This window comes from Plectropomus leopardus, chromosome 1 (genome assembly GCF_008729295.1).
Source record: "Plectropomus leopardus isolate mb chromosome 1, YSFRI_Pleo_2.0, whole genome shotgun sequence".
NCBI lineage: Eukaryota > Metazoa > Chordata > Actinopteri > Perciformes > Serranidae > Plectropomus > Plectropomus leopardus.
In genome coordinates, this window is record NC_056463.1 from 11404971 (window position 1) to 11432600 (window position 27630).

The 27630-nt window shown below is 35.2% G+C and overlaps 1 protein-coding gene across 1 annotated transcript; it reads left to right on the forward strand.

Moving 5' to 3' along the window:
* Positions 1 to 475: 475 nt before the first annotated feature.
* ace2 (angiotensin I converting enzyme 2) lies at positions 476 to 27287 on the forward strand. Its single transcript, XM_042489543.1, has 18 exons — positions 476 to 664; positions 750 to 908; positions 1036 to 1129; positions 12438 to 12581; positions 14355 to 14470; positions 14583 to 14688; positions 15790 to 15887; positions 16039 to 16208; positions 17190 to 17416; positions 17845 to 17989; positions 18197 to 18295; positions 21098 to 21220; positions 21922 to 22100; positions 24579 to 24637; positions 24781 to 24878; positions 24986 to 25102; positions 26828 to 27022; positions 27105 to 27287. The coding sequence occupies exons 1-18, from the start codon at positions 476 to 478 to the stop codon at positions 27208 to 27210; spliced, it is 2424 nt and encodes an 807-aa protein (XP_042345477.1). The 3' UTR covers positions 27211 to 27287.
* The last annotated feature ends 343 nt before the right edge of the window (positions 27288 to 27630 follow it).

The window sequence follows — 27630 nt, forward strand, 5'->3', positions numbered from 1 at the left end:
ACTGGTTAAAAGACTGAAAAAAGCAGTTTAAGGCTAAAGAATCAGTGTTTTTCCAATGCTCTTGTTGTTGAGAGGCTGCTAACTATGGTGGCCGACATGAAAATGCAAAAACACGAGAAAACCTCTCTAGAGCCACAGAGAAAGAGAAACAGAGGAAGACCTTATCAAAAGAACTTATTTGCTTACTCCACAAATATAACTCCCTGTTCCCCCTTCCAAAGGAGATTATGTGTCTATTTTGTGACTGATAATGTATCAAAGTGTAACACAGACTCCCCTTTATGTGAAGAAAGCCCAGTGACGTTCACTGTTCCTCTGACACATCCTATCTGTAAATGAAAACTCAGATATACCCTCAGTTATTGCTCTGCTGTCCAAAGGCCAAGGCAGCACAGAAGGTTATTGAAACTGTATAACAGAGTACAGTGTCCCTCCTTCTCAGAGTTAGTTTGTGTGTGTGGATGAAGCAGCCAAGATGTCTGCCAGGGTTCTTGTAGCGTTGCTGGCTGTGACCTGTGCCGTTTCTGCCCAGTCAGATGTGGAAAACAGGGCGAGAGAGTTCCTGCAGAGGTTTGACGAGGAGGCCACTCAGCGTATGTACCAGTATTCCCTGGCATCATGGGCCTACAACACCAACATCACGAAGGAGAATTCAGACAAACTGGTGAGCAGTGGGAGACCCTTTAAAATATGAGTGTGTACTGTAGCTTGGCCAGGACTTACAAGAGCATTTGAATGTTTTCCTTCAGTCAGTGGAGGGGCAGATTTGGGGCGAATTCTACACCCAGATGTCAGAGGAGTCTCAGCAATTTCCCATCGATGAGATCAAGGATACAGAAATTAAACTACAGCTCATATCCCTACAAGACAAAGGCTCTGGTGCCTTATCCCCAGATAAAGCTGCACATGTAAGACAACTGCTCCATGTTAAATGTGTCTTTTTGTCTTAAATCATGTTATTTTCAAAACTTCCTTCATCATTAATTTCATCATTAACCTAAGCATTTTATCCTTGTGATTTGTTTCAACTTGCAGCTGAGTAAAGTCATGAGCGAGATGAGTACAATCTACAGCACAGCGACGGTGTGTCTCATGGATGACCCCCTTAACTGCCAGACTTTGGAGCCAGGTACGACTTTGTTAACAAGGGGCAGTTATGGCAACATAGCTTCCTGCTACTGTCAGCCAAAGTCAGATAAAGCAGTTTATCATTATAGTCACAGAGAAAATAAAAATGCCTTTTATTACAGTTTTTAAACAGAGGGTTTAGGTAATAATAATAATAACTACAGCTGTGTGATCAATGCAGTGGGGAAAAAAGCACAATATTTCTCTCTGAAATGAAGTGAAAAAATAAATAACTAGAATTCAGAACTTAGAATTTTGCATTTTTAATAAAAAATATTGCTTGCTTCATTTATTAGATCAGTGGTTCTCAACCTTTTTCTTCAAGGGAACTCTTTTCAAAAAACAATAATAGTACACAACAACTGCTAAACTGTTCTCATGCCTCCGCACTGGCGACAGATACATCCATGCATGTGTAGGTCTGTTCCATTCTCGTGAACGTGATATCTCATAAACACCTTGAGGGAATTCATCAAATCCCACACCCTCAGTTGGACACTAAACTGAATACAATTTCAAAATCATAATACAGAAACAGAAAGGGAGACTTTTGGTTAGACACTGCTGCCAGGGCAAAAATATAGTATGTTGCTCAAAATTCATAGAAAGTCATAGTATGTTGTTTTAAAATCGTAAAAACTTCATAGCATAGTGTGTTGTTCCAAAAAAAATCCTAAAAATTTTATAGTATGAAGCTTGAAAATTCATAAAAGAATCAATATAGTATGTCGCTCAAAACAACATTTATATGTCATGGTACAGTGTGTTGATTGAAAAATCATGAAAACGTCCTAGTATAGTATATTGTCTGAAGTAATCATTAAAACATCATGATATAGCATGTCACTCGAAAACTCATAGTGGAGTAGGTTGCTCGAAAAATCATGAAAAAGCTATAGTATACTTCGTCATAAATTCTTTTAAAAAAACGTCATAGTATAGTATAGTTCCAAAAAAATCATAAAACCATGATCATAATACGTCAAAAAAATGGGCAAAAACGCCATAGTATAGTATGTCGAAAAATGTCAAATTTTGACATGTCACTAAAATGGCTAAAAATGTTATATTATAGGACATTTAGACAGATTAAAGTGAACAAGGTGGAAATAAAGGCTAAAAACAGCCCAAAACATCATATTTTAGTATGTCAAAAAAATGGGCAAAAACGCCATAGTATAGTATGTCGAAAAATGTCAAATTTTGACATATCAGGAAAATGGCTAAAAATGTTATATTATAGCTCATTTAGATGCCTCATAGTGAACAAGGTGGAAATAAAAGCTAAAATCAGCCAAAAACATCATATTTTAGTATGTCAAAAAAATGGGCAAAAACGCCATAGTATAGTATGTCGAAAAATGTCAAATTTTGACATGTCATGAAAATGGCTAAAAATGTTATATTATAGCTCATTTAGATGCCTCATAGTGAACAAGGTGGAAATAAAAGCTAAAAACAGCCAAAAACATCATATTTTAGTACGTCAAAAAAATGGGCAAAAAAAACGCCATAGTATAGTATGTCGAAAAATGTCATATTTTGACATGTCACGAAAATGGCTCAAAATGATACATCATAGCTTATTTAGAGGCCTCGTAGTGAACAAGGTGGAAATAAAGGCTAAAAACAGCCAAAAACATCATATTTTAGTACTTCAAAAAAATGGGCAAAAAAAACGCCATAGTATAGTATGTCGAAAAATGTCATATTTTGACATGTCACGAAAATGGCTAAAAATGTTATATCATTGCTAATTTAGATGCCTCATAGTGAACAAGGTGAAAATAAAAGCTAAAAACAGTCAAAAACATCACAATTTAGTACGTCACAAAAAATGGGCAAAAACGCCATAGTTGTATGTCGAAAAATGTCACATTTTGACATGTCATAGAAATGGCTAACAATGATACATCATAGCTTATTTAGACGCCTCATAGTGAACAAGGTGGAAATAAAAGCTAAAAACAGCCAAAAACATCATATTTCAGTGCATCAAAAAAATGGGCAAAAACGCCATAGTATAGTATGTCGAAAAATGTCATATTTTGACATGTCACGAAAATGGCTCAAAATTTTATCTTATAGTTCATTTAGATGCCTCATCGCGAACTAGGTGAAAATAAAAGCTAAAAACAGTCAAAAATATCATATTTTAGTACGTCAAAAAAATGGGCAAAAACGTCATAGTATAGTATGTCGAAAAATGTCAAAATTTGACATGTGATAATGTCACGAAAATGGCTCAAAATGATACATCATAGCTTATTTAGAGGCCTCGTAGTGAACAAGGTGGAAATAAAGGCTAAAAACAGCCCAAAACATCATATTTTAGTACGTCAAAAAAATGGGCAAAAAAAACGCCATAGTATAGTATGTCGAAAAATGTCAAATTTTGACATGTCAAAAATGGCTAAAAATGATACATCATAGCTTATTTAGAGGCCTCATAGTGAACAAGGTGGAAATAAAAGCTAAAAACAGCCCAAAAACATCATATTTTAGTACGTCAAAAAAAATGGGCAAAAACGCCATAGTATAGTATGTCGAAAAATGTCAAATTTTGACATGTCAGGAAAATGGCTAAAAATGTTATATTATAGCTCATTTAGATGCCTCATAGTGAACAAGGTGGAAATAAAAGCTAAAAACAGCCAAAAACATCATATTTTAGTACGTCAAAAAAATGGGCAAAAAAAAAAACGCCATAGTATAGTATGTCGAAAAATGTCATATTTTGACATGTCACGAAAATGGCTCAAAATGATACATCATAGCTTATTTAGAGGCCTCGTAGTGAACAAGGTGGAAATAAAGGCTAAAAACAGCCCAAAAACATCATATTTTAGTACGTCAAAAAAAATGGGCAAAAACGCCATAGTATAGTATGTCGAAAAATGTCAAATTTTGACATATCAGGAAAATGGCTAAAAATGTTATATTATAGCTCATTTAGATGCCTCATAGTGAACAAGGTGGAAATAAAAGCTAAAAACAGCCCAAAACACATCATATTTTAGTACGTCAAAAAAATGGGCAAAAAAACGCCATAGTATAGTATGTCGAAAAATGTCAAATTTTGACATGTCACGAAAATGGCTAAAAATGTTATATCATAGCTTATTTAGATGCCTCATAGTGAACAAGGTGGAAATAAAAGCTAAAAACAGCCAAAAACATCATATTTTAGTACGTCAAAAAAATGGGCAAAAAAAAAAACGCCATAGTATAGTATGTCGAAAAATGTCAAATTTTGACATGTCACGAAAATGGCTAAAAATGATACATCATAGCTTATTTAGAGGCCTCATAGTGAACAAGGTGGAAATAAAAGCTAAAAACAGCCAAAAACATCATATTTTAGTACGTCAAAAAATGGGCAAAAAAAACGCCATAGTATAGTATGTCGAAAAATGTCAATTTTGACATGTCACGAAAATGGCTAAAAATGATACATCATAGCTTATTTAGATGCCTCATAGTGAACAAGGTGGAAATAAAAGCTAAAAACAAAAAAAAAACATCATATTTTAGTACTTCAAAAAAATGGGCAAAAAAAACGCCATAGTATAGTATGTCGAAAAATGTCAAATTTTGACATGTCACGAAAATGGCTAAAAATGATACATCATAGCTTATTTAGATGCCTCATAGTGAACAAGGTGGAAATAAAAGCTAAAAACAGCCAAAAACATCATATTTTAGTACGTCAAAAAAAATGGGCAAAAAAAAAAAAACGCCATAGTATAGTATGTCGAAAAATGTCATATTTTGACATGTCGTAAAAATGGCTAAAAATGATACATCATAGCTTATTTAGAGGCCTCATAGTGAACAAGGTGGAAATAAAAGCTAAAAACAGCCAAAACACATCATATTTTAGTACGTCAAAAAAATGGGCAAAAACGCCATAGTATAGTATGTCGAAAAATGTCAAATTTTGACATATCAGGAAAATGGCTAAAAAATGTTATATATATAGCTCATTTAGATGCCTCATAGTGAACAAGGTGGAAATAAAAGCTAAAAAACAGCCCAAAAACATCATATATTTTAGTACGTCAAAAAAATGGGCAAAAAAAAACGCCATAGTATAGTATGTCGAAAAATGTCAATTTTGACATGTCGTAAAAATGGCTAAAAATGATACATCATAGCTTATTAGAGAGGCCTCATAGTGAACAAGGTGGAAATAAAAGCTAAAAACAGCCCAAAACATCATATTTTAGTACGTCAAAAAAATGGGCAAAAACGCCATAGTATAGTATGTCGAAAAATGTCAAATTTTGACATGTCACGAAAATGGCTAAAAATGTTATATCATAGCTCATTTAGATGCCTCATAGTGAACAAGGTGGAAATAAAAGCTAAAAACAGCCCAAAACATCATATTTTAGTACGTCAAAAAAATGGGCAAAAAAAAACGCCATAGTATAGTATGTCGAAAAATGTCAATATTTTGACATGTCACGAAAATGGCTAAAAATGATATATCATTGCTCATTTAGATGCCTCATAGTGAACAAGGTGGAAATAAAAGCTAAAAACAGCCAAAAACATCATATTTTAGTACGTCAAAAAAATGGGCAAAAAAAAAAAACGCCATAGTATAGTATGTCGAAAAATGTCATATTTTGACATGTCACGAAAATGGCTCAAAATGATACATCATAGCTTATTTAGAGGCCTCGTAGTGAACAAGGTGGAAATAAAGGCTAAAAACAGCCAAAACATCATATTTTAGTACGTCAAAAAAATGGGCAAAAAAAACGCCATAGTATAGTATGTCGAAAAATGTCAAATTTTGACATGTCAGTAAAAATGGCTAAAAATGTTATATCATAGCTCATTTAGATGCCTCATAGTGAACAAGGTGGAAATAAAAGCTAAAAACAGCCAAAAACATCATATTTTAGTACGTCAAAAAAATGGCAAAAAAAAAAAAAAAAACGCCATAGTATAGTAGTATGTCGAAAAATGTCATATTTTGACATGTCACGAAAATGGCTAAAAATGATACATCATAGCTTATTTAGAGGCCTCGTAGTGAACAAGGTGGAAATAAAGGCTAAAAACAGCCCAAAACATCATATTTTAGTACGTCAAAAAAATGGGCAAAAACGCCATAGTATAGTATGTCGAAAAATGTCAAATTTTGACATGTCACGAAAATGGCTAAAAATGTTATATCATAGCTCATTTAGATGCCTCATAGTGAACAAGGTGGAAATAAAAGCTAAAAACAGCCCAAAAAACATCATATATTTTAGTACTTCAAAAAAATGGGCAAAAAAAAAAACGCCATAGTATAGTATGTCGAAAAATGTCATATTTTGACATGTCACGAAAATGGCTAAAAATGATATATCATAGCTTATTTAGATGCCTCATAGTGAACAAGGTGGAAATAAAAGCTAAAAACAGCCAAAAACATCATATTTTAGTACGTCAAAAAAATGGGCAAAAAAAAAAAACGCCATAGTATAGTATGTCGAAAAATGTCATATTTTGACATGTCACGAAAATGGCTAAAAATGATACATCATAGCTTATTTAGAGGCCTCGTAGTGAACAAGGTGGAAATAAAAGCTAAAAACAGCCAAAACATCATATTTTAGTACGTCAAAAAAATGGGCAAAAACGCCATAGTATAGTATGTCGAAAAATGTCAAATTTTGACATATCAGGAAAATGGCTAAAAATGTTATATTATAGCTCATTTAGATGCCTCATAGTGAACAAGGTGGAAATAAAAGCTAAAAAAACAGCCAAAAACATCATATTTTAGTACTTCAAAAAAATGGGCAAAAAAAAACGCCATAGTATAGTATGTCGAAAAATGTCATATTTTGACATGTCAGGAAAATGGCTCAAAATGATACATCATAGCTTATTTAGAGGCCTCGTAGTGAACAAGGTGGAAAATAAAGCTAAAAACAGCCCAAAACATCATATTTTAGTACGTCAAAAAAATGGGCAAAAACGCCATAGTATAGTATGTCGAAAAATGTCAAATTTTGACATGTCACGAAAATGGCTAAAAAATGATACATCATAGCTTATTTAGAGGCCTCATAGTGAACAAGGTGGAAATAAAAGCTAAAAACAGCCAAAAACATCATATTTTAGTACGTCAAAAAAATGGGCAAAAAAAAAAAACGCCATAGTATAGTATGTCGAAAAATGTCAAATTTTGACATGTCACGAAAATGGCTAAAAATGATACATCATAGCTTATTTAGAGGCCTCATAGTGAACAAGGTGGAAATAAAAGCTAAAAACAGCCAAAAACATCATATTTTAGTACTTCAAAAAAATGGGCAAAAAAAACGCCATAGTATAGTATGTCGAAAAATGTCATATTTTGACATGTCACGAAAAATGGCTAAAAATGATACATCATAGCTTATTTAGATGCCTCATAGTGAACAAGGTGGAAATAAAAGCTAAAAACAGCCAAAAACATCATATTTTAGTACGTCAAAAAAATGGGCAAAAAAAAACGCCATAGTATAGTATGTCGAAAAATGTCAAATTTTGACATGTCAGGAAAATGGCTAAAAATGTTATATTATAGCTCATTTAGATGCCTCATAGTGAACAAGGTGGAAATAAAAGCTAAAAACAGCCCAAAAACATCATATTTTAGTACGTCAAAAAAATGGGCAAAAAAAACGCCATAGTATAGTATGTCGAAAAATGTCAAATTTTGACATGTCGAAAATGGCTAAAAAATGATACATCATAGCTTATTTAGAGGCCTCATAGTGAACAAGGTGGAAATAAAAGCTAAAAACAGCCCAAAACATCATATTTTAGTACGTCAAAAAAATGGGCAAAAACGCCATAGTATAGTATGTCGAAAAATGTCAAATTTTGACATATCACGAAAATGGCTAAAAATGTTATATCATAGCTCATTTAGATGCCTCATAGTGAACAAGGTGGAAATAAAAGCTAAAAACAGCCCAAAAACATCATCATATTTTAGTACGTCAAAAAAATGGGCAAAAAAAAAAAAAACGCCATAGTATAGTATGTCGAAAAATGTCATATTTTGACATGTCACGAAAATGGCTAAAAATGATATATCATAGCTTATTTAGATGCCTCATAGTGAACAAGGTGGAAATAAAAGCTAAAAACAGCCAAAAACATCATATTTTAGTACGTCAAAAAAATGGGCAAAAACGCCATAGTATAGTATGTCGAAAAATGTCAAATTTTGACATGTCATAAAATGGCTAAAAATGTTACATCATAGCTCATTTAGATGCCTCATAGTGAACAAGGTGGAAATAAAAGCTAAAAACAGCCAAAAACATCATATTTTAGTACGTCAAAAAAATGGGAAAAAAAAAAAAAAACGCCATAGTATAGTATGTCGAAAAATGTCATATTTTGACATGTCACGAAAATGGCTCAAAATGATACATCATAGCTTATTTAGATGCCTCATAGTGAACAAGGTGGAAATAAAAGCTAAAAACAGCCAAAAACATCATATTTTAGTACGTCAAAAAAATGGGCAAAAACGCCATAGTATAGTATGTCGAAAAAATGTCATATTTTGACATGTCGTAAAAATGGCTAAAAATGATACATCATAACTTATTTAGAGGCCTCATAGTGAACAAGGTGGAAATAAAAGCTAAAAACAGCCCAAAAACATCATATTTTAGTACGTCAAAAAAAATGGAAAAAAAAAAAAAACGCCATAGTATAGTATGTCGAAAAATGTCATATTTTGACAATCAGGAAAATGGCTAAAAATGTTATATTATAGCTCATTTAGATGCCTCATAGTGAACAAGGTGGAAATAAAAGCTAAAAACAGCCAAAAACATCATATTTTAGTACGTCAAAAAAAATGGGCAAAAAACGCCATAGTATAGTATGTCGAAAAATGTCATATTTTGACATGTCGTAAAAATGGCTAAAAATGATACATCATAACTTATTAAGAGGCCTCATAGTGAACAAGGTGGAAATAAAAGCTAAAAACAGCCCAAAACATCATATTTTAGTACGTCAAAAAAATGGGCAAAAACGCCATAGTATAGTATGTCGAAAAATGTCAATTTTGACATATCAGGAAATGGCTAAAAATGTTATATTATAGCTCATTTAGATGCCTCATAGTGAACAAGGTGGAAATAAAAGCTAAAAACAGCCCAAAAACATCATATTTTAGTACGTCAAAAAAATGGGCAAAAAAAACGCCATAGTATAGTATGTCGAAAAATGTCATATTTTGACATGTCATGAAAATGCTAAAAATGTTATATCATTGCTCATTTAGATGCCTCATAGTGAACAAGGTGGAAATAAAAGCTAAAAACAGCCAAAAACATCATATTTTAGTACGTCAAAAAAATGGGCAAAAAAAAAAAAAACGTCATAGTATAGTATGTCGAAAAAATGTCATATTTTGACATGTCACGAAAATGGCTCAAAATGATACATCATAGCTTATTTAGAGGCCTCGTAGTGAACAAGGTGGAAATAAAGGCTAAAAAAACAGCCAAAAACATCATATTTTAGTACGTCAAAAAAATGGGCAAAAAACGCCATAGTATAGTATGTCGAAAAATGTCAAATTTTGACATGTCACGAAAATGGCTAAAAATGTTATATCATTGCTCATTTAGATGCCTCATAGTGAACAAGGTGGAAATAAAAGCTAAAAACAGCCAAAAACATCATATTTTAGTACGTCAAAAAAATGGGAAAAAAAAAAAAACGCCATAGTATAGTATGTCGAAAAAAATGTCATATTTTGACATGTCACGAAAATGGCTAAAAATGATACATCATAGCTTATTTAGAGGCCTCGTAGTGAACAAGGTGGAAATAAAGGCTAAAAACAGCCAAAAACATCATATTTTAGTACGTCAAAAAAATGGGCAAAAACGCCATAGTATAGTATGTCGAAAAATGTCAAATTTTGACATATCAGGAAAATGGCTAAAAATGTTATATTATAGCTCATTTAGATGCCTCATAGTGAACAAGGTGGAAATAAAAGCTAAAAACAGCCAAAAACATCATATTTTAGTACTTCAAAAAAATGGGCAAAAAAAAAAAAAAAAAACGCCATAGTATAGTATGTCGAAAAATGTCATATTTTGACATGTCACGAAAATGGCTAAAAATGATACATCATAGCTTATTTAGATGCCTCATAGTGAACAAGGTGGAAATAAAAGCTAAAAACAGCCAAAAACATCACATTTTAGTACGTCAAAAAAATGGGCAAAAAAAAAAACGCCATAGTATAGTATGTCGAAAAATGTCATATTTTGACATGTCACGAAAATGGCTAAAAATGATACATCATAGCTTATTTAGAGGCCTCGTAGTGAACAAGGTGGAAATAAAGGCTAAAAACAGCCAAAAACATCATATTTTAGTACGTCAAAAAAATGGGCAAAAAAAAAAACGCCATAGTATAGTATGTCGAAAAATGTCAAATTTTGACATATCAGGAAAATGGCTAAAAATGTTATATTATAGCTCATTTAGATGCCTCATAGTGAACAAGGTGGAAATAAAAGCTAAAAACAGCCAAAAAACATCACATTTTAGTACTTCAAAAAAATGGGCAAAAAAAAAAAACGCCATAGTATAGTATGTCGAAAAATGTCATATTTTGACATGTCACGAAAATGGCTAAAAATGTTATATTATAGGACATTTAGACAGTTTATAGTGAACAAGGTGGAAATAAAAGCTAAAAACAGTCAAAAACATCATATTTTAGTACGTCAAAAAAATGGGCAAAAAAAACGCCATAGTATAGTATGTCGAAAAATGTCAAATTTTGACATGTCACGAAAATGGCTAAAAATGTTATATTATGGCTCATTTAGACACCCCATAGTGAACAAGGTGGAAATAAAAGCTAAAAACAGTCAAAAACATCACATTTTAGTACGTCACAAAAAATGGACAAAAACGCCATAGTATAGTATGTCAAAAAATGTCAAATTTTGACATGTCGTAAAAATGGCTAACAATGATACATCATAGCTTATTTAGAGGCCTCATAGTGAACTAGGTGAAAATAAAAGCTAAAAACAGTCAAAAACATCATATTTTAGTACGTTAAAAAAATGGGCAAAAACGCCATAGTATAGTATGTCAAAAAATGTCAAATTTTGACATGTCGTAAAAAAAATGGCTAAAAATGATACATCATAGCTTATTTAGATGCCCCATAGTGAACAAGGTGGAAATAAAAGCTAAAAACAGCCAAAAACATCATATTTTAATACGTAAAAACAAATGGGCAAAAACGCCATAGTATAGTATGTCAAAAAATGTCAAATTTTAACATGTCATAACAATGGCTGAAAATTACATATTATAGCTTGTAGAGACACTTCATAGCACACAAAGTGGAAATAAAGGTTAAAAACAGCCAAAAGCATCATAATTTGTTCATAAAGAAACTGGCCATTGTTTAGTATGTTGCTGTGAAATTTCCAAAAAACAGCTAAAAACCAGTATAGCATGTTGATTTACATTTTTGAATGACATACCATACTGTAACAATTGTCTTCTTTTATATTAAAATATTAAACTACTTTTTACTTACTTTCTTTTACTATTTTTTGTGATACTCTGCTATGAGTATTAAAAGATTTTTGTACGGCATACTGCCCTATAACATTTTTTTGTTTTCAAACCATATACTCTATTACTTTTTTATGATTTCTGTGACATGCCATATTATGTTTTCATGAATGTTTTTTGTTGTTCTCTGCTATGACATTTGATTAGAAATTGAATTTGTAACACTCACCTTGGTTGCCCACCTTTAAACTGTCCTGATTGCATAGATCTTCTGTGTTGCCAGGGGGAAAATGTGTGTTAAACATTCATGTTTACACAGAACTTACTTGTTTAACTGGTGTGCTACGGCATACAACAGCATGGTGATAATTGTAGATAATTCTTCTTTTAACATTAATTCTTTTGAATATTGCATTAGCGATGAGTTTTCTTAAAAAAATCAAGTAACTTCACACATATACTGTACATACAATACATATACAAGATACTGTATATCTTGAATAGAATTTACACTTTAAAATGAGCAATTTCATTTAGATTTCTTTACAGAAATGAATAAAATGCTGACATGTAGGCATATATGAGTTTTCCTACACCCCTTAAAATCCTGAAGGCCTTGCAACGCCACATAACGCTTTCGCAAACCCTTGCAGGGTTCAGGACCCTCTTGTTGGGAACCACTGCATTAGATCAATGTACTCTTGCTGACTTGCGTGTTCCTTTGTTTACAGGCCTGGAGCATGTAATGGCCAACAGCCGAAACTACGCTGAACGTCTGCATGTGTGGGAAGGCTGGAGGAGAGAGACAGGGAAGAGGATGAGGCCTCTGTATGAAGACTATGTGGATCTGAAGAATGAAGCTGCTAAAGCTAATGGTAATAAATCTCTAAGAAAACATGTCACTTAAAGTAAAAACATTATAAATCCTAACAGGCAAACTTCTACATTAAGGACTATATTAATATGAATAAGCGATTACTCTAGATTTTGGGCAAGATAGCCATATTCACCGTGCAGTCCAGAGAAGTGCACAGATACATCAAAAAATATCTTCTTACAAATGACAAATACTAGCTCATCACATGTATCAAAATAAAACACAAAATACTTGTGTAAGAAAAGGTATTAAATCAAAATATAAGCATTTAGGAGCCTCAGTATGGGTCTGGTCTAAAACCCCCTACATTGAAAAGAAGAGCTCTGCATCATGGATTTGAAGTGACCCATCTGGATATCTTGGAGGTGGAAGGCTGTAAATTCAGGGGTGAATGCTGTGTGGTTTCTTTCAGTCACGGCGTCCACTGACTGAGTCAACAGAAAACTGACATGAAACTTGGGGAACTGAAAAGTAAAGCCACAGTGATGCACTAGTTCTTTCAGATTACAATACTACATTTAGGGGATGCCTTTTTGAAAGAGCAACAAATAAAAGTGCTGTTGATTAAGCAAATTTCTAAGATCTCCAACTTTAGAGGCAACCAACTGAACAAATGCAAAAGACACAACAGTACCATTACAGCAGAGCATGATAGAGTACAAACCAGTAGAAGAGAAAGAAAAGCACACTAATACCAACAACCTAAAAATAAAAAGTATACAGTAGTTTACAATAAGCACCTTGCTGGACCCAACAGGATACGTTACATGATTTATGAATCACTAATGTAATTTAAGTATTTCAAATTCACCAATACAGGTTCTTAAAATATTTTGTTACAAATTGCATCTGATTTTGTTATGTTAAGCAAGATACAAATTACAAAATACTCATGATTAAAATACATAATAATAATGATAATATTAATACATAGGATTTATATAGCGCCTTTCAAGAACTGAAGGTTGGGGGGGTAGGCAGAGGAGAAGAGATGAGGGAAGAAGAGGGTTTTTAAGGAGAGAGGAGGTCAGTGAGGTAAGGGGGGGCCAGATGGTGAAGGGCTACATGTGATGATAACTTAAATACCTATATTTGTAAAGCACAGTTCATACAGCAAGTGCAACTCAAAGTGCTTTACAAAATAAAATTAAATAATAAATAATAAGATAGAATGAACAAGATAAAAGTACACAACCACATGCACACACACATCAATACATTCCATCCATCGTCGTCTGCTTATCCGAGGCCAGGTCGCGGGGGCAGCAGCTGTCCACCCCATACTGTGAGAGGTACTTGTGGTCCGAAAATACTGTTTCCTCAAGGTCTTCTTTAAACCGCACTCAGTCTGGCCCCTCCTCTGGGACCATTTGCCTTGGAGGACCCTCTATTAGCTCTATTAGGACCATCTATTAACCCCGGACAACACCGCTCCCAGGATCACAGGGACACACAACCCCCTCCACCAGGTTAAGGTGGTGATTCTCAGAGGAGCACACACACACGCACATGAAAGAGAAGAAAAAACAAAACAAATTAGTTTTGATACCATTTAATTGAAATTAAAAATTTAAATACTACCGGTCTCTTAGTGGGTCGGCTACAATTCTATCAAAAAAGCTAAAAAAAAAACCCCTCTAGTGGTGAGTTTTTGTGAACTGAAAAGTTTTTGTGAACAGTGAAAATATCATTTCACTGGAATTGTACAATTTAAAAAAAAAAACCAAAACAGCTGATTGACCTGTTCCCCCTCTGACAAACTCTCTTACAGGTTTTGAAGACTATGGATCTTACTGGAGATATAACTATGAGACCATTGAAGAGGACCCTCGGTTCTACTACACCAGAGATGAGCTGATGGACGACGTCCGTGATGTATACAGACAGGTACGTCTTATATCAGGTGACTGTATGTCTTGTGTTTTAGAGCATCCACCTTAACAAGAGAAAGAACCTGCAGTTTGTGAGTAATGAACAAGAATATATTTCTTTTCTACAGATTCTGCCCTTATACAAGGACCTGCATGCCTATGTGAGAGCCAAGCTTATGGATGTGTACACGGGACACATCGATTCACAAGGACCTTTGCCAGCCCACCTGTTGGGTATGTGTGTCTCGACTCACAAAAAACAGACAGCATAAAGTTGGCAAATTGCATTAAAAGAGCATGTTATGCAGAAGCAGAGCAAATTGCAAAGTCCAACATGTAACAGCAAATGTGCATTATCAGAATATGTTATGAATTAAATTACAAAATAGGATTGCAGCAGTATACCAGATTGAAGGTATACCATGGTATGAAAATTGATGGTTATCATACATTTCATTGTCTACCGTACTGAGGAAAAAAAAGAGCAACTGAACGCATAATCTCACCCTTTTTTATTTATTTTCAAAAGGGAAAATGTTTACACATACCTCCATTAAAGCAGTTTTAAGTTTCAAATAAAGTATTAAGCATTTGTTCAACAAAAAAAAATTCTGTCTGTTTTCATACATTTAGGGTCATTGTAACTGTAAATAATAATCGTGTAATACTGTGATACTGTGATATTTTTTGAGATGATTATTGTACCTGGAAAATCCCATACTGTTGCAACCCTATTATAAATGATCTTTCAGGACATGAAATGTATCAATATAAAGAATACAGCTTCAGAGCAGCAAGATTTGAATATTTATGTAAGATTTAAGTCCCAGTCCAGAACTAGTGCTAACCAATGTTGGATCTTCTTTGAGTTTAAAGTGGTAATTGTACGAGAGAAAGCATACAAATATTTAACTAGACATTAAGGTGGCGTAGTATAAAGAGCGGCACAGTGCCTGGAGTTCAGTTTGAATCCCATGAGTAAATGTTGGCTGATGATCTTTAGACTTAGTTGACTTATTTTCAGTTTCTAGGATGTATGAAGCTGCTGAATGCACAATGTGTACATCAACTTCAGCAGAACAGTTGAAAAATTCCTATTTGTGCCAACATCGTATTTCAACTTCACTAGATCACCCAAGAATATACACCCAGGTGTAAAAAGCATTGTTGGCGACAGACATCTGGGTGCAAAACTATCTGCCAAAAAACATGCAACAGATGTATTACACTGTATAAAGCTGAAATTAATTGGTGCAGCCTCCATCCAGAAGAACATCTTAGTGTCTACTTGAAGCACTTGGTGACAAATAATCCCCTTTTGTGCTGATTGTTCAGGTGACATGTGGGGAAGATTCTGGACCAACCTGTACCCGCTGTCAATCCCCTACCCCCAAAAACCTGATATTGATGTCAGCAAAGCCATGGTGGACCAGGTGCAGTACAAATAAATTGATGCTGTTATATACAATGCACATGTATAAGTATATACATAACAGCGCATGCAGTGATAAAGAAGAAAAGAAGGCATTAAAATCCTTACTTGGAACTTAAACTGTCCATCAAAAATGTCAACCTGTATTTCAGGGCTGGAATGAGACGCGGCTTTTCATAGAGGCAGAGAAGTTCTTCATGTCTGTCGGCCTGTACGAGATGTTCCCAAACTTCTGGACTAAATCCATGTTAGTGAAGCCTGATGATCGCAAGGTGGTCTGTCACCCCACAGCCTGGGACATGGGAAACAGAGAGGACTTCAGGTACAGTAAATCCACACAAAATGAAACAAGTATCAGGGAAAAGAGCTAAATCTTATCCAACTCTCTAAAAACTCCAAGATGAAAACAATTTTTCTCCAAAAAAAACTTCAAAAATAAGAAGATAGATCAAGATAAGATAGATCAGTCATTTTTCTATTATATAAAAGGTGGCCTTTTTTGTGGGTTTTAGCTACAGTTTCTTTGTCCCCGAGCCAGATTTTAGACATTCAACCTTCCTTAATTTTGAATTTTATTCTATTATCACCTCAAAATACAAATGATGCATAATTAAAAGTACCATGTGTTGTAAGATATAGTAGTATTTTGTCTTTTTTCATAAAAAGAACACCTGTCCTTTGGGTTCATCAAACTTTTAACAGTTGGTATACTTGGTGATCACAGCTATAATCATGTCACCAGAGAGCACAGGGTTGTAGGACAGTTAGCTCAATGAGGAAACTGTGATTAAACAAAAAAAAATAAAAAAAATATGTGTTACTAACATTAGGGACTGCTGACTTACACACAAACTGCTTTTTTGAAATGATTTGTTTGTGCAGTTGAGAAGACTAATCTAACTGTAAATCTGTCCACAAGAGCCATAAATGTGAACTTGCTGGAACAACGATGCTTATTAATGTCTGAGTCATTCTTTCCTGCTGATAAAGATAACTTCATGTTGTCAAATATTAATTTGTATTGTTGCCGCAGCACTGACCTTTTTGGAGATTTGAGTAATTACTGCAAAAGAGCAAGGCGATACCATACTCTTTTAAAAGTCAAGTTTTATGGCTCCTCGATCATCAATTTGGGCTTAAATTACCCAATAAAAACTATTAAACGACTTCAGTGTTTGTACTATCTGACTCTCCGCAAACATGTTATTGCGCAGGCGGTTGTATAGATACAATATATCTGATATGGTGTCTGATTCACACAGTATAACTGCTGACACTAACACTTCTCCTGCAATGTCATCAGGATCAAAATGTGCACCAAGGTTGACATGGACAACTTCCTGACGGTGCACCATGAGATGGGTCACAACCAGTACCAGATGGCTTACCGTAACTTGTCCTACCTCCTGAGGGATGGCGCCAACGAGGGTTTCCACGAGGCCGTTGGAGAAATCATGTCACTCTCTGCTGCAACGCCCAAACACCTGCAGAGCCTGAACCTGCTGGCCCCCAACTTCGTCTATGATAAAGGTAGATAACACCAACAGTTATCAAACCAAAGCAATATTGATTCAAAGCATTAAGCCTGTCATAGATCAACATTTTGCCACATACATGCATCTCTTGTATCACACTTGTATTTAAACTTATGAGTAGAAAACCAGACATTGAATGAAATTTTAAATGTCTAACAAAGTTATTTCATGTTGATGTTAACATTATGACGTCTTGCAGATGTAAGGTTTTGGTCAAGATATAGATGTAATAGATAGCTTAGCTTGCAACAAACTTACCAAAAGGTCCCAAAAAGAATAATATTCCACTGTTAAAACTATGTTTCAGTGTCCTTTCTATACAGAGTTCAGAGCTTAACTTCTAATACTTTTCTTAGGCCACAAACAGCCCCCTGACTCTCTTCAGCGTTAAAATCATGAAATGTTTTGTTTTTTGATTCACAGAAACGGAGATCAACTTCCTGCTGAAACAGGCGCTCACCATCGTGGCGACACTGCCATTCACCTACATGCTGGAGGAGTGGAGATGGCAGGTGTTTGCAGGAAACATCACCAAGGATGAATGGATGAAGAGCTGGTGGGAGATGAAGTAAGCAGAGACAAACATAAAGCATGAAATTCAAATTGTAAAAAGACCTGCTGATGTCTGATATCAGTGTAATCAAATATGTTCATGACATCAAAAGTGGAGATACTGCAGGCAAGTATTGTTGCTTTTCTTGTTATGTGACCACGGCGGCTGCTTCGCTGCAGGTCTTTTCTTACGGCATCAGTGCTGACTCTGTTGTCACAACAGGAGGGAGCTGGTGGGGGTGGTGGAGCCAGTGCCGAGAGACGAGACCTACTGTGACCCGCCTGCTCTGTTCCATGTATCTGGAGATTATTCTTTCATCAGGTACCACACCTCCTGTAAAGCCTCACAGGAAACAGAAGCATAGTGTCAGCACAACACCTGGGTTTTCTAAAAAAAAAAAAAAAAAAAAAAGCTTTGCCCAAAGGTTTAATGCATGTTTTTTTCCTAGTTCTGCATTGTGGTTGTCAGGACAGTTATTCAAAACTTATTTGACTATATATTTTAGTGAAATTTGGTGGAAAGTTTCACCTTGGTCCAAGGAAGGAGAGACATAATTTTTTGGTTGCAGACACATCTCTTAACATTTAAGAGAAGGAAAAGTGTGTTACATTTGCAGGGAATTTAGTGGCATCCACTGGTGAGGATTGCAAATTGCAACCAGCTAAAGCTTTTACAGGTTAGAATTTTTTTCAGTGTTCATTGTTTAGGAGGTCCCGCTTATTTAACTTGGTAAAAACACAAGCAGATTCATGTGAGAAAAACTTAACAAATCTGTGTTTTTCCAGTGCTGCTCATCACAGAGGGGTTGCAAACTGTGGTGGTCAGTGCAAAAACGCAAATCTATCCAGAGCCAGTGTTTGGTTTCTGGGCTACTGTAGAAACATGGCATTGTTTAATTTCTTAACACTTCACCTGATTTATCTGCCAAAAGGATATATAATATATAGCTGAATGATATATTGTTTCAGCCGATAAATCAGTTGAAGTGTATGTGCCGTCTTAATGACAAAGTTATACATATTTTAGGATTATTTTTCACTGATTTTATTTAGTGAATTTTCCCTGCTAAGAAGTTCATCTCGGTATGACCCACTTATCAGTCGATAATTCAACACACTGCAGAAACCAGAATTTCTGTTCCCAGTAAGATTTGATCTCACAACCTTCTGGTCATGAAGCTAATGCCTCAACTCTCAGAGCTAATCCTCCTGGCACTTCAGCTGTTTTCAAAGTTTCCTTTGGCACTCTATTGAGGACAACAGCATTCAAAACACACCTGTGCTGAATAAGAATCGATCTCACGTCCTCCAACTTACAAAGCAAGCGCTTTAATCCTCAGAGCCACTCCTGACCCACAACTATCTGAGTTCTTGGCAGGAATAATTCAGTATTAGCAGAGACCTCAGTCAAAATGCACAACTTATATTTTGGATCAATCCAATGAATCAGCTGATATTTCCTTGGAACAGATAAATCAATATCAGTAGAGAGGTCTGATATTTTTCTATTGAGGTATTCTGATCGGACGTTGTTTACTAAATTATTTCTGCCAAGTATCTGTCTGCTCTTCTAATATAAGGGTCATTGGGTCAGGAAACAGAAAATACATGCCTAACTTATTTATCAGTCTAATCTTGGACACAATGTAGAAACTGAATTTTCTGTTCCCAATAAGATTTGATCTCATGACCTTCTGGTCATAAAACAAGCACCTTAACTCTTAGAGCTAATCCTCCTGGACCTTCTTTTATTTTCAAAGTTGCCTTTTGCCAGTGAAATCCGCCTAAAATTGACAGACATCACTGCTGATACCGAATTTTCTGTTACCTGAAAATTCAGTATCGGCAGTGGCTCAAACTGCCAACCAAGGAGAGTCCAACCAGCCTTCTTTTTCCCTGGGCCACACTTAAGTTATTTATACCATTTTGGACATTCCCTTTACCTTTCAAATGTTGACAACAATCATTAAAAATCAGCTGTCCTGAAAAAGGCACAAATCAGCCATCAAACCCCCTAAGCCAAACTGCTTTCGACGTTCTATTTCAAAACTCTCATTTGCAAGTTTTGTAAAATTCACCTGTCCTGGGTGAGATTCAAGCTAATGATGTCATAGTCTGCAGGCAAGCCCTCTTACCAATTGACATAAAACTTTCAACTATGTTTTAAGTTGCACTTCAGACTCTTCTATGGGAAGCGGCCTGTAAACTTACCTGCCCTGAATAAAGTTCAAACTCCAGTGCCATCTAGTGGCAAGGGAAGTACTACATCATGTAAAATATTTAACTCCTGGGTCCAAACTCTCTGCATTCATTATCCAACTTTCACAGCAATGAATGGCCACTTCAGCTGGAGTTCACCAGTACCCCTGACATACGTGGGGATGCTAGGGCCCTTTCATTGCTGCTTGCAGCTTTACTTTTCATATGTAACTGGATGTATTTTCTCTGAGGACTCTCTTGGAATGATTCAAGAGGGCCTTTGCTGACCGACCTGCAGTCAGTGCTTGGGCCCTAAATAAAACTTAATCCACAGGATGAAGGAGGATACCTCTTAAAAATGTACACTTTGCTTTGGCAAGTATTATTTCTGTAATATTTTTATCACAAAAATCTTGATGTATTGATATCATTAAAGTTTACCTATCTATTTTTAAAGATGCAAATGAAGTTTCTGAGGAAAGGAAACACTCAATAGATGAGAGAACAGGGACAAACAGATAATAGCAATATATCGACGGCCCATCTTTAATAGACAGACATCGCTCAAGGCTGCAAGTCCCCTCTTGGCAATTTGTTTAAAAACCTATAAAAATCACATTTGCAGTAATATTGTGAAAGAATACCTCAAAACTAAATTTTAGTATTTTCAAAATGAACACAAATAGAAGTCCACACTTGGATTGGATTATTGAAGCCTGACAGTCCCCTTTTGTTCAAGTTGGAGTGTATGTGTATAGATTAGAATACAGAATATGTCTTTGTTGTCATTGCACAAGTACAACGAAATTGAAATGCAATCTTTATAGTGCACAAGGTCAAAAAAGGTAAAAATGGACTATTAAATAGATATTGTTTTCTGTGTGTGTGTGTGTGTGTGTGTGTGTGTGTGTGTGTGTGTGTGTAGGTACTTCACAAGGACCATCTACCAGTTTCAGTTCCAAAAGGCGCTCTGCGATGCAGCTGGTCATACAGGTCCCTTATCTACATGTGACATCACTGGATCTACAGCAGCAGGAACCAAACTGAGGTACGAATGACTTCTGTTCCTTTTTTTAGGCCATCACAACTCTGTGAAAAACCAATATATTTTGGACTGTCAAACTAACCATTTGAAAAGGAAGATAAAGTCTCATTTTCCTGTGATACATTTTCATGCTTTGTACAAGGTGCTTGATGTTCTTGAAGTACCTTAATTTGACACTCAGAAGTCTAAGTCTTGATACCTTACCTTGATACCTTGAAAATCAGACATTTTTTAACTTAGTCCTTGAAAAGGTATTTAAGAGTAGAAGAGAATGATAAATTGTTTATGAAGGGATTATTAGATAATTGTTTTAAACTACAACAGCCATAGTTGCAATGATTTTATAATATCATGTTAGTACCAATTGGTTGGTAAGCACCAGAAAGTAGATGGAACCAGCATGTTTCGCTAGCCTGCAAAACACTCAAACCAGAGTGATGCTAGCCGTTAGCAAGAGTTGCTGTAATTTGGCAGTAAATAAGCAACAATTAACCAATAATACCAATAATAAAAGATCTGAGGCCCAGGTAGCATGTTTTCTCCGTTTATGAATTCCCACATTTTTTTTGCAACACGTAGTTGTGGAGAAAAGAATTTCATGCTTTAAAAGAAGAATTATTGTTTGAAAAGTGCTTGAAAGTCCTTGTATTTGGTCCACATGTATAATAGAGAAGAAATTTCTCATCATCAGTGTTTTCTGTTAGGAATATGTTGGAGCTAGGGAGGTCGCAATCCTGGACCCGCGCTTTACATACCATATCTGGGGACGTTAGGATGGATGCTGGCCCGCTGTTGGATTATTTCCAAAAACTTCATGATTGGCTGAAGGTGGAGAACCACAAACACAACAGGAAGATAGGCTGGAAGACAGAAATAGATCCATGTAAGTAGACAAGATCAATACCATTAAAAAAACAATTCATTTTCTCAAAGTAGTAGTTTGACATTTTGGGAAATTTGCTTAATTGTTTTCCTGTTGAAATTTATGGTAAACGTACTTGTGTCAGCAGCTGGTAAACTGCATTTCATTAGTAGCTCCAATTCCCCTCATTCATTTATGGTGCTTTTAATTGGCACTACGACTTTGCAATTTTTAAGTCTCCACCTCTTTATGGGAAAAAAAACAAAGAAGAGTATTTGCCAAAATGTCAAACTATTCCCTTGGGCCTCCGTTCTGTCCTGCTTTGTTTCTTACGCAGTAAACTAATCTGGACTGAGTGTATTCAAACTGAAATATCATGTTTATATGACGTTAACTCCACTCTGAACACAGTTAATTTAACACTTTTTGATAGATATGAAAAGCTGCACTGGAGGCAAATATACTGTTTGAGCAAACTCTCATGCCATTACGTAATAACTGTTACTAAAAAACACCCTTGATGTTACTTCTGGTGAAACCTTTGCTGTGCCACTTCACAAAAAGGGCACTGAAGTACAAAAAAATCCCTGAGGACATTTTTAAGGAAGTAGAAAAAGTCCAGACTTAAGTCACTGCTGCTTTCATGACAATTATTTGCATGACCACACCACAGAAATTTACTAGAATGCACATTTCCTGAACAAAATACATGTGATTGTATCTTGTTTGGATTTTTATTCTGTACTTTCATGTCTGATAAGGTAAAACAGAAAGTGCTTGGGAAGACTGTGTAAAGCACATGTCCAGAGCAGCATGTTTGTATAGTTTGATTGTATACAGTGGTGGATAGTTTACTGAAAAACTATAACAAAGTAAAAGTACACTTAATCCCATAAAAAACAACTCAATAAAAGTGAAAAATACAATTTGAGATCCTGTTCAACTAAAAAAAAAAAAAAAGAAAGAAAGGGGGCCTGTTTAATAAATTACTTAAAGTACAAGTTTCTTATCATTTAAATATTTTTAGGGTGTGCACCAACAATTAAGCAATATCACATTTGAGTGAGTGAGACCTCAAGTTTTATAATTCTTTAATATAAAAGTTCTACAGCCAGCATTTATAAGTTAACAGTAAGCGACAAGTAAGGCAAGTTGTTTGTTTATTTAATAATTTATTTCCCTCAACAAACACAAACAGTTCCACAACTGGACTGGACTAGCTGCTACCACAGCGTGTGGCTACTACCTCCGGGCAAAATTATTTTGGAGGAGATGATGACAGGCGACAGCAAGACATTTTATTCCTATTTTAAAGATTGTTTTTAGGGCTGTTTTGCCTTTATTCTAGTGGAGTTAAAGAGTAACAAAAAAGGAGGGAGAAAATCAGGGGATGGTGCGTAGCAAAGGGCACCGGGTTAGAACTGAACCGGGGCCAATGCCAAGGACTAAGCTTACATGGGGCGCACACTGTACCAGGTGAACTCGAGGTCGCCTAAATGGTATTTTAGTGTGACCGAAAATAAGTTAGCTTGCAAGTGTGGGCATTTTTTCAAAATTTCTGTAGATGTTGTGATAATATTGTTATTGTGAATTCTTCTGACCACAATAATCGTGTAGTGAAAATCAGATTTTTTTGTCAACCCTTGTAGGTCTGCAGGTTACTGTAGGCTAGCTAGCGATAACAGTTTGATCAGACAGTAACGTTACGTTGGCACAAAGTGTTATTTGTGGAAAGATGTTTATTTTTGCAGTACAAATTTTGTTACGACAACTGTTAATGCAATGAGCCCACTCTTGCGCAGACTTGACCGTTATTAAATACAGAGCACTGTATATAGTACCACGGTATAGCACTGAATATAGTACTACTTCACTTAACAGCTCATTAACTCATGTAGAAATGGAATGCTCTGTTTCTTTCAACAACAGCGCTCTCATTTTTATGTAGAGTATGAGATTAGATTCACGAAGGCAAAGTAAAAAGTAGACCACTAGTTCAAAAATATACTTAAATAAAGAGCAGAAGTGCAGTTTTAAAAGGAACATGCAAAGTTAACTACTTTTACTCATGTACGTACCTGTGAATCACCCCTGATTCAATGACCCCTGAGCAAAGAATTTAAAGAATTTCTATTTATTGTTTCACTATAGCGCCCTTTATTTCACCAAATTTGTATACCTGATTGCTGATCCTATGTGTACAGGTTACCCTCAAATTGGCTACTATTGACTCATGCATTCAAAAGTAATGTCAGTTTTAACTATATTCTGCCACTGCAACAAAATCAACTTATTGACAGACAATAGGTGATAAAAAAACAAAAAACAACAACAACAACAACAACAACAACTACAAATGCATGGGTTATGTTAAGCCAAACTGCTTATGTGCTATATGGTTGGAAGAAGTTGAATGAAATGTGAAGAAGAAGAAGCAAGAAATGTTTTAAACAGAAAAATTAGATCTATCAAACTGAATTTATGATTTACATTTTACAGATTCAGTGTATGCCATTAAAGTGAGACTAAGTTTGAAGGCGGCCATGGGCGATGATGCTGTGAGTATTAATCATTATCAGAAGTGTAATTACTATATGAGGGTTACAGTATCTGACCACGTGAAGTTAATTTTGCAACTCTGAAATGAACTTCAGTCTGTTTGATATCTTGGCAAATATTAACTCACTAACATGTATTTCAGTATTCCTGGAACACCAACGAGCTGTACTTGTTCAAGGCCAACATCGCGTACGCTTTGAGGCAGTACTACCGCCAAAAGAACGAGACCCTCTCCTTCACGTCAGTATCATCCTAAGACCATATGAAGATATGTAATGCTTTGATTTCCTCTAATTATTTTCTGTTACCACCTTTGTTTAAGAGCTTTTCTTGCTTTGTACCTGCAGAGCAGAGAATGTCCTCACCTATAAAGAGACTCCCAGGATCTCCTTCTACATTGTGGTCACCAACCCAACGACTCCCTCTGTATATATCCCAAAGGATGACGTGGAGGCTGCCATACGGTGAGCCACCACCTACATTTAACCCAAACGTGTATTTTGATTATACGCAGAAAGTTGTAAACAGTGCAGTATACTTATTTTGTGTTAGCCCAAATGTGTTACAGACGGAGCAGCTGTAATTGTCAAAGTAATTATATTCTGTTTTTTGAGTTCTAGTCACGTTTGTTCTGGGTTTCCGGGGTTAGTGTGATTTTGTCCAGACTAAAATATTTCAACAATTATTAGATGGATTGCCACAAAATTTAGTTCAAAAATTCATCATACCCAGGGGATGAATCACAGTGAAAGGCGATCCTTTGACTTTGGTCCAGTGCAACCTTCAAGTCAAAGTTTTCACTTACCGAGTAAAATATGTCAACATTTACTGGATAAACCCAGTCATGACACGTAGATATTTGCTTGAATTTAAGTTGCAATGTTGGGTGATGCAAATTCAAGGTTAGGACGACATCTAATGCCAATGTCAATATGACGTAGAATACTGACAGATGACGTTGATATTTTGTTGGTTTTAAGTTTAACAAGTAACCAAAATCCAACATCTAATGCCAACATCATCTTAACACAAAATAATATTTAGCTGTAAAGTATGGAGATCGAAACCCAACATCTGCTACATGTTATAATGTAATGAAAGAGGATAGTTATACGCACATCACATAGGTGCAAGGCTGTCAAAAACAGCATACACTTATGCCACACAAGTTTATTAACATCCACACATTGTAAACTAACCTTTTTCGACACCATTAGACCAAATTTTCATTCCAACTAAAAGTTAAAATCCGTCTGTTGCAAGAATACAACATCTCTGATGTCACATTAAATTCTGGTGTCGGCTAGATTGGCTGACTTGAAGGCTCAGCATTGCGACTGGTATGAGCTGCACTAGGCGGTTGAATTTTTTGTCGCTCTGAGCAACTACCATAATATGAAGAGCGAGAAAATCCATATCGGGCAGGCAACAGAGGAGAAAAGGTGGATAGGACAAATTATGGACTTTCACCTGGAAGACCACTGTTTGTGTCCCATGTGAAACCAAAAGTCAACAGAGTTATTTTAAAAACAACTTAGTATGCTAGTGTATGTAGCATACCGTGCCTGTGATATATGTCAGGTAACATTACATTATATTAATAACAAACATACTAATTTTCAGCCAAACCCTGATGTTTTTTCTTAACCTAACCACATACTTCTGACATTTTTTTAACCCATGTTCTCAATTTGTTTTGAAAAGAATCTGTATACATTTTACAAGCGGTAACTTCACATTTCATGTGAAAACTGTAGTTTATTTTGAAAAGACACAATCCCTGTGACAAACATACATTGACATGCTATTCCTGAGCTTTTAAAAGTGATGCTGGAGGGTACCAAAAGTGTCATAGTTTGATGTGTGGGGCTACTGATCAAGCACCTGTATTTGACTAGGTGGAGTGAGAATGTGTTGACGGGATGAATGGAGCATTATGATTCCAGACAATAAATCTTGAGCCACCAAGACAGCTATATTTGGTGGAAATATCTATGTCCTCAGTGTGATTTTTATTGATTTTGTTTAGAGACTAATAGAGCTGTTACCATGACTTTAGCTTTTCTAACACAAGGATTCCAGTTGAACTGCTTCCTGCTTTAACTGATATAATAATCTATGTGTGACGTTTCCCGAAAGACAGATAATAGTTGTGAACAATTATTAACCCATTTCAATACTGATCGCAGGTTATGTCGAGGCCGAATCAATGATGCCTTCAAATTGGATGACAAGACGCTGGAGTTTGAGGGTATCCTAGCAACACTGGCCCCTCCCGTGGAGCAGCCAGTGGAGGTGTGGCTAGTGGTGTTTGGGGCGGTCATGGGAATCGTGGTGCTAGCGGGCGTCTATCTCATCATCTCTGGTATCAGAGATCGCAAAAAGTGAGTTATTTTGTTCTTGAGAATTTCTATCTGTTAAACCAATTATAATTCTATAACTGTGACACTGCTGTGTGTCCTGTAGGAAATCAACAAAGACCGAAGCTGTGGAGAATCCGTACGACACAACAATTGAGGGACAAATTAACAAAGCCTTTGACGAGAGCGAAGATGAACAAACTGGTTTCTGAGTCCACCAAAGAACAGAGGGAAGCTATTATATAACATGAAATAACTGCAAAATGTGTATAGATGTTGAAGTTTAAGTTTGTCAAGTTATTTTAAAGTGAGCACCTTTGTAAAATAAGTATACTTAATTGCACTTAATTGTAGACCCTTTACTGCTATTTTGAGTATACTTTTTTAAAAGTATGATGAACATTTACTTGAAATTACACTAACTAATGTCTTTGGTCAAATATAAATGTACATTATATCAACTGCAAATGACTGATTAAAATATAATCTTCAAAAACTAGTCCTTTAAGTAAATCAGTTATATTTCAAGTTCGACAGTTACAAAAAAAAGTACATTTAAAAGTATATTTAAATACAATTATAACTGTTAATTTTAATGGAATTTCTTTGTACAGATTTGTTGACAATGTCTA

Bases quoted from the DNA above. Each gene is read 5' to 3' on its own strand.
- ace2 (XM_042489543.1), top strand. From the start codon at position 476: ATGTCTGCCAGGGTTCTTGTAGCGTTGCTGGCTGTGACCTGTGCCGTT. The intron at 12,582-14,354 runs GTAATAAATCTC...ACTCTCTTACAG, and splicing joins TGAAGCTGCTAAAGCTAATG to GTTTTGAAGACTATGGATCT. The intron at 24,879-24,985 runs GTCAGTATCATC...TTGTACCTGCAG, and splicing joins AACGAGACCCTCTCCTTCAC to AGCAGAGAATGTCCTCACCT.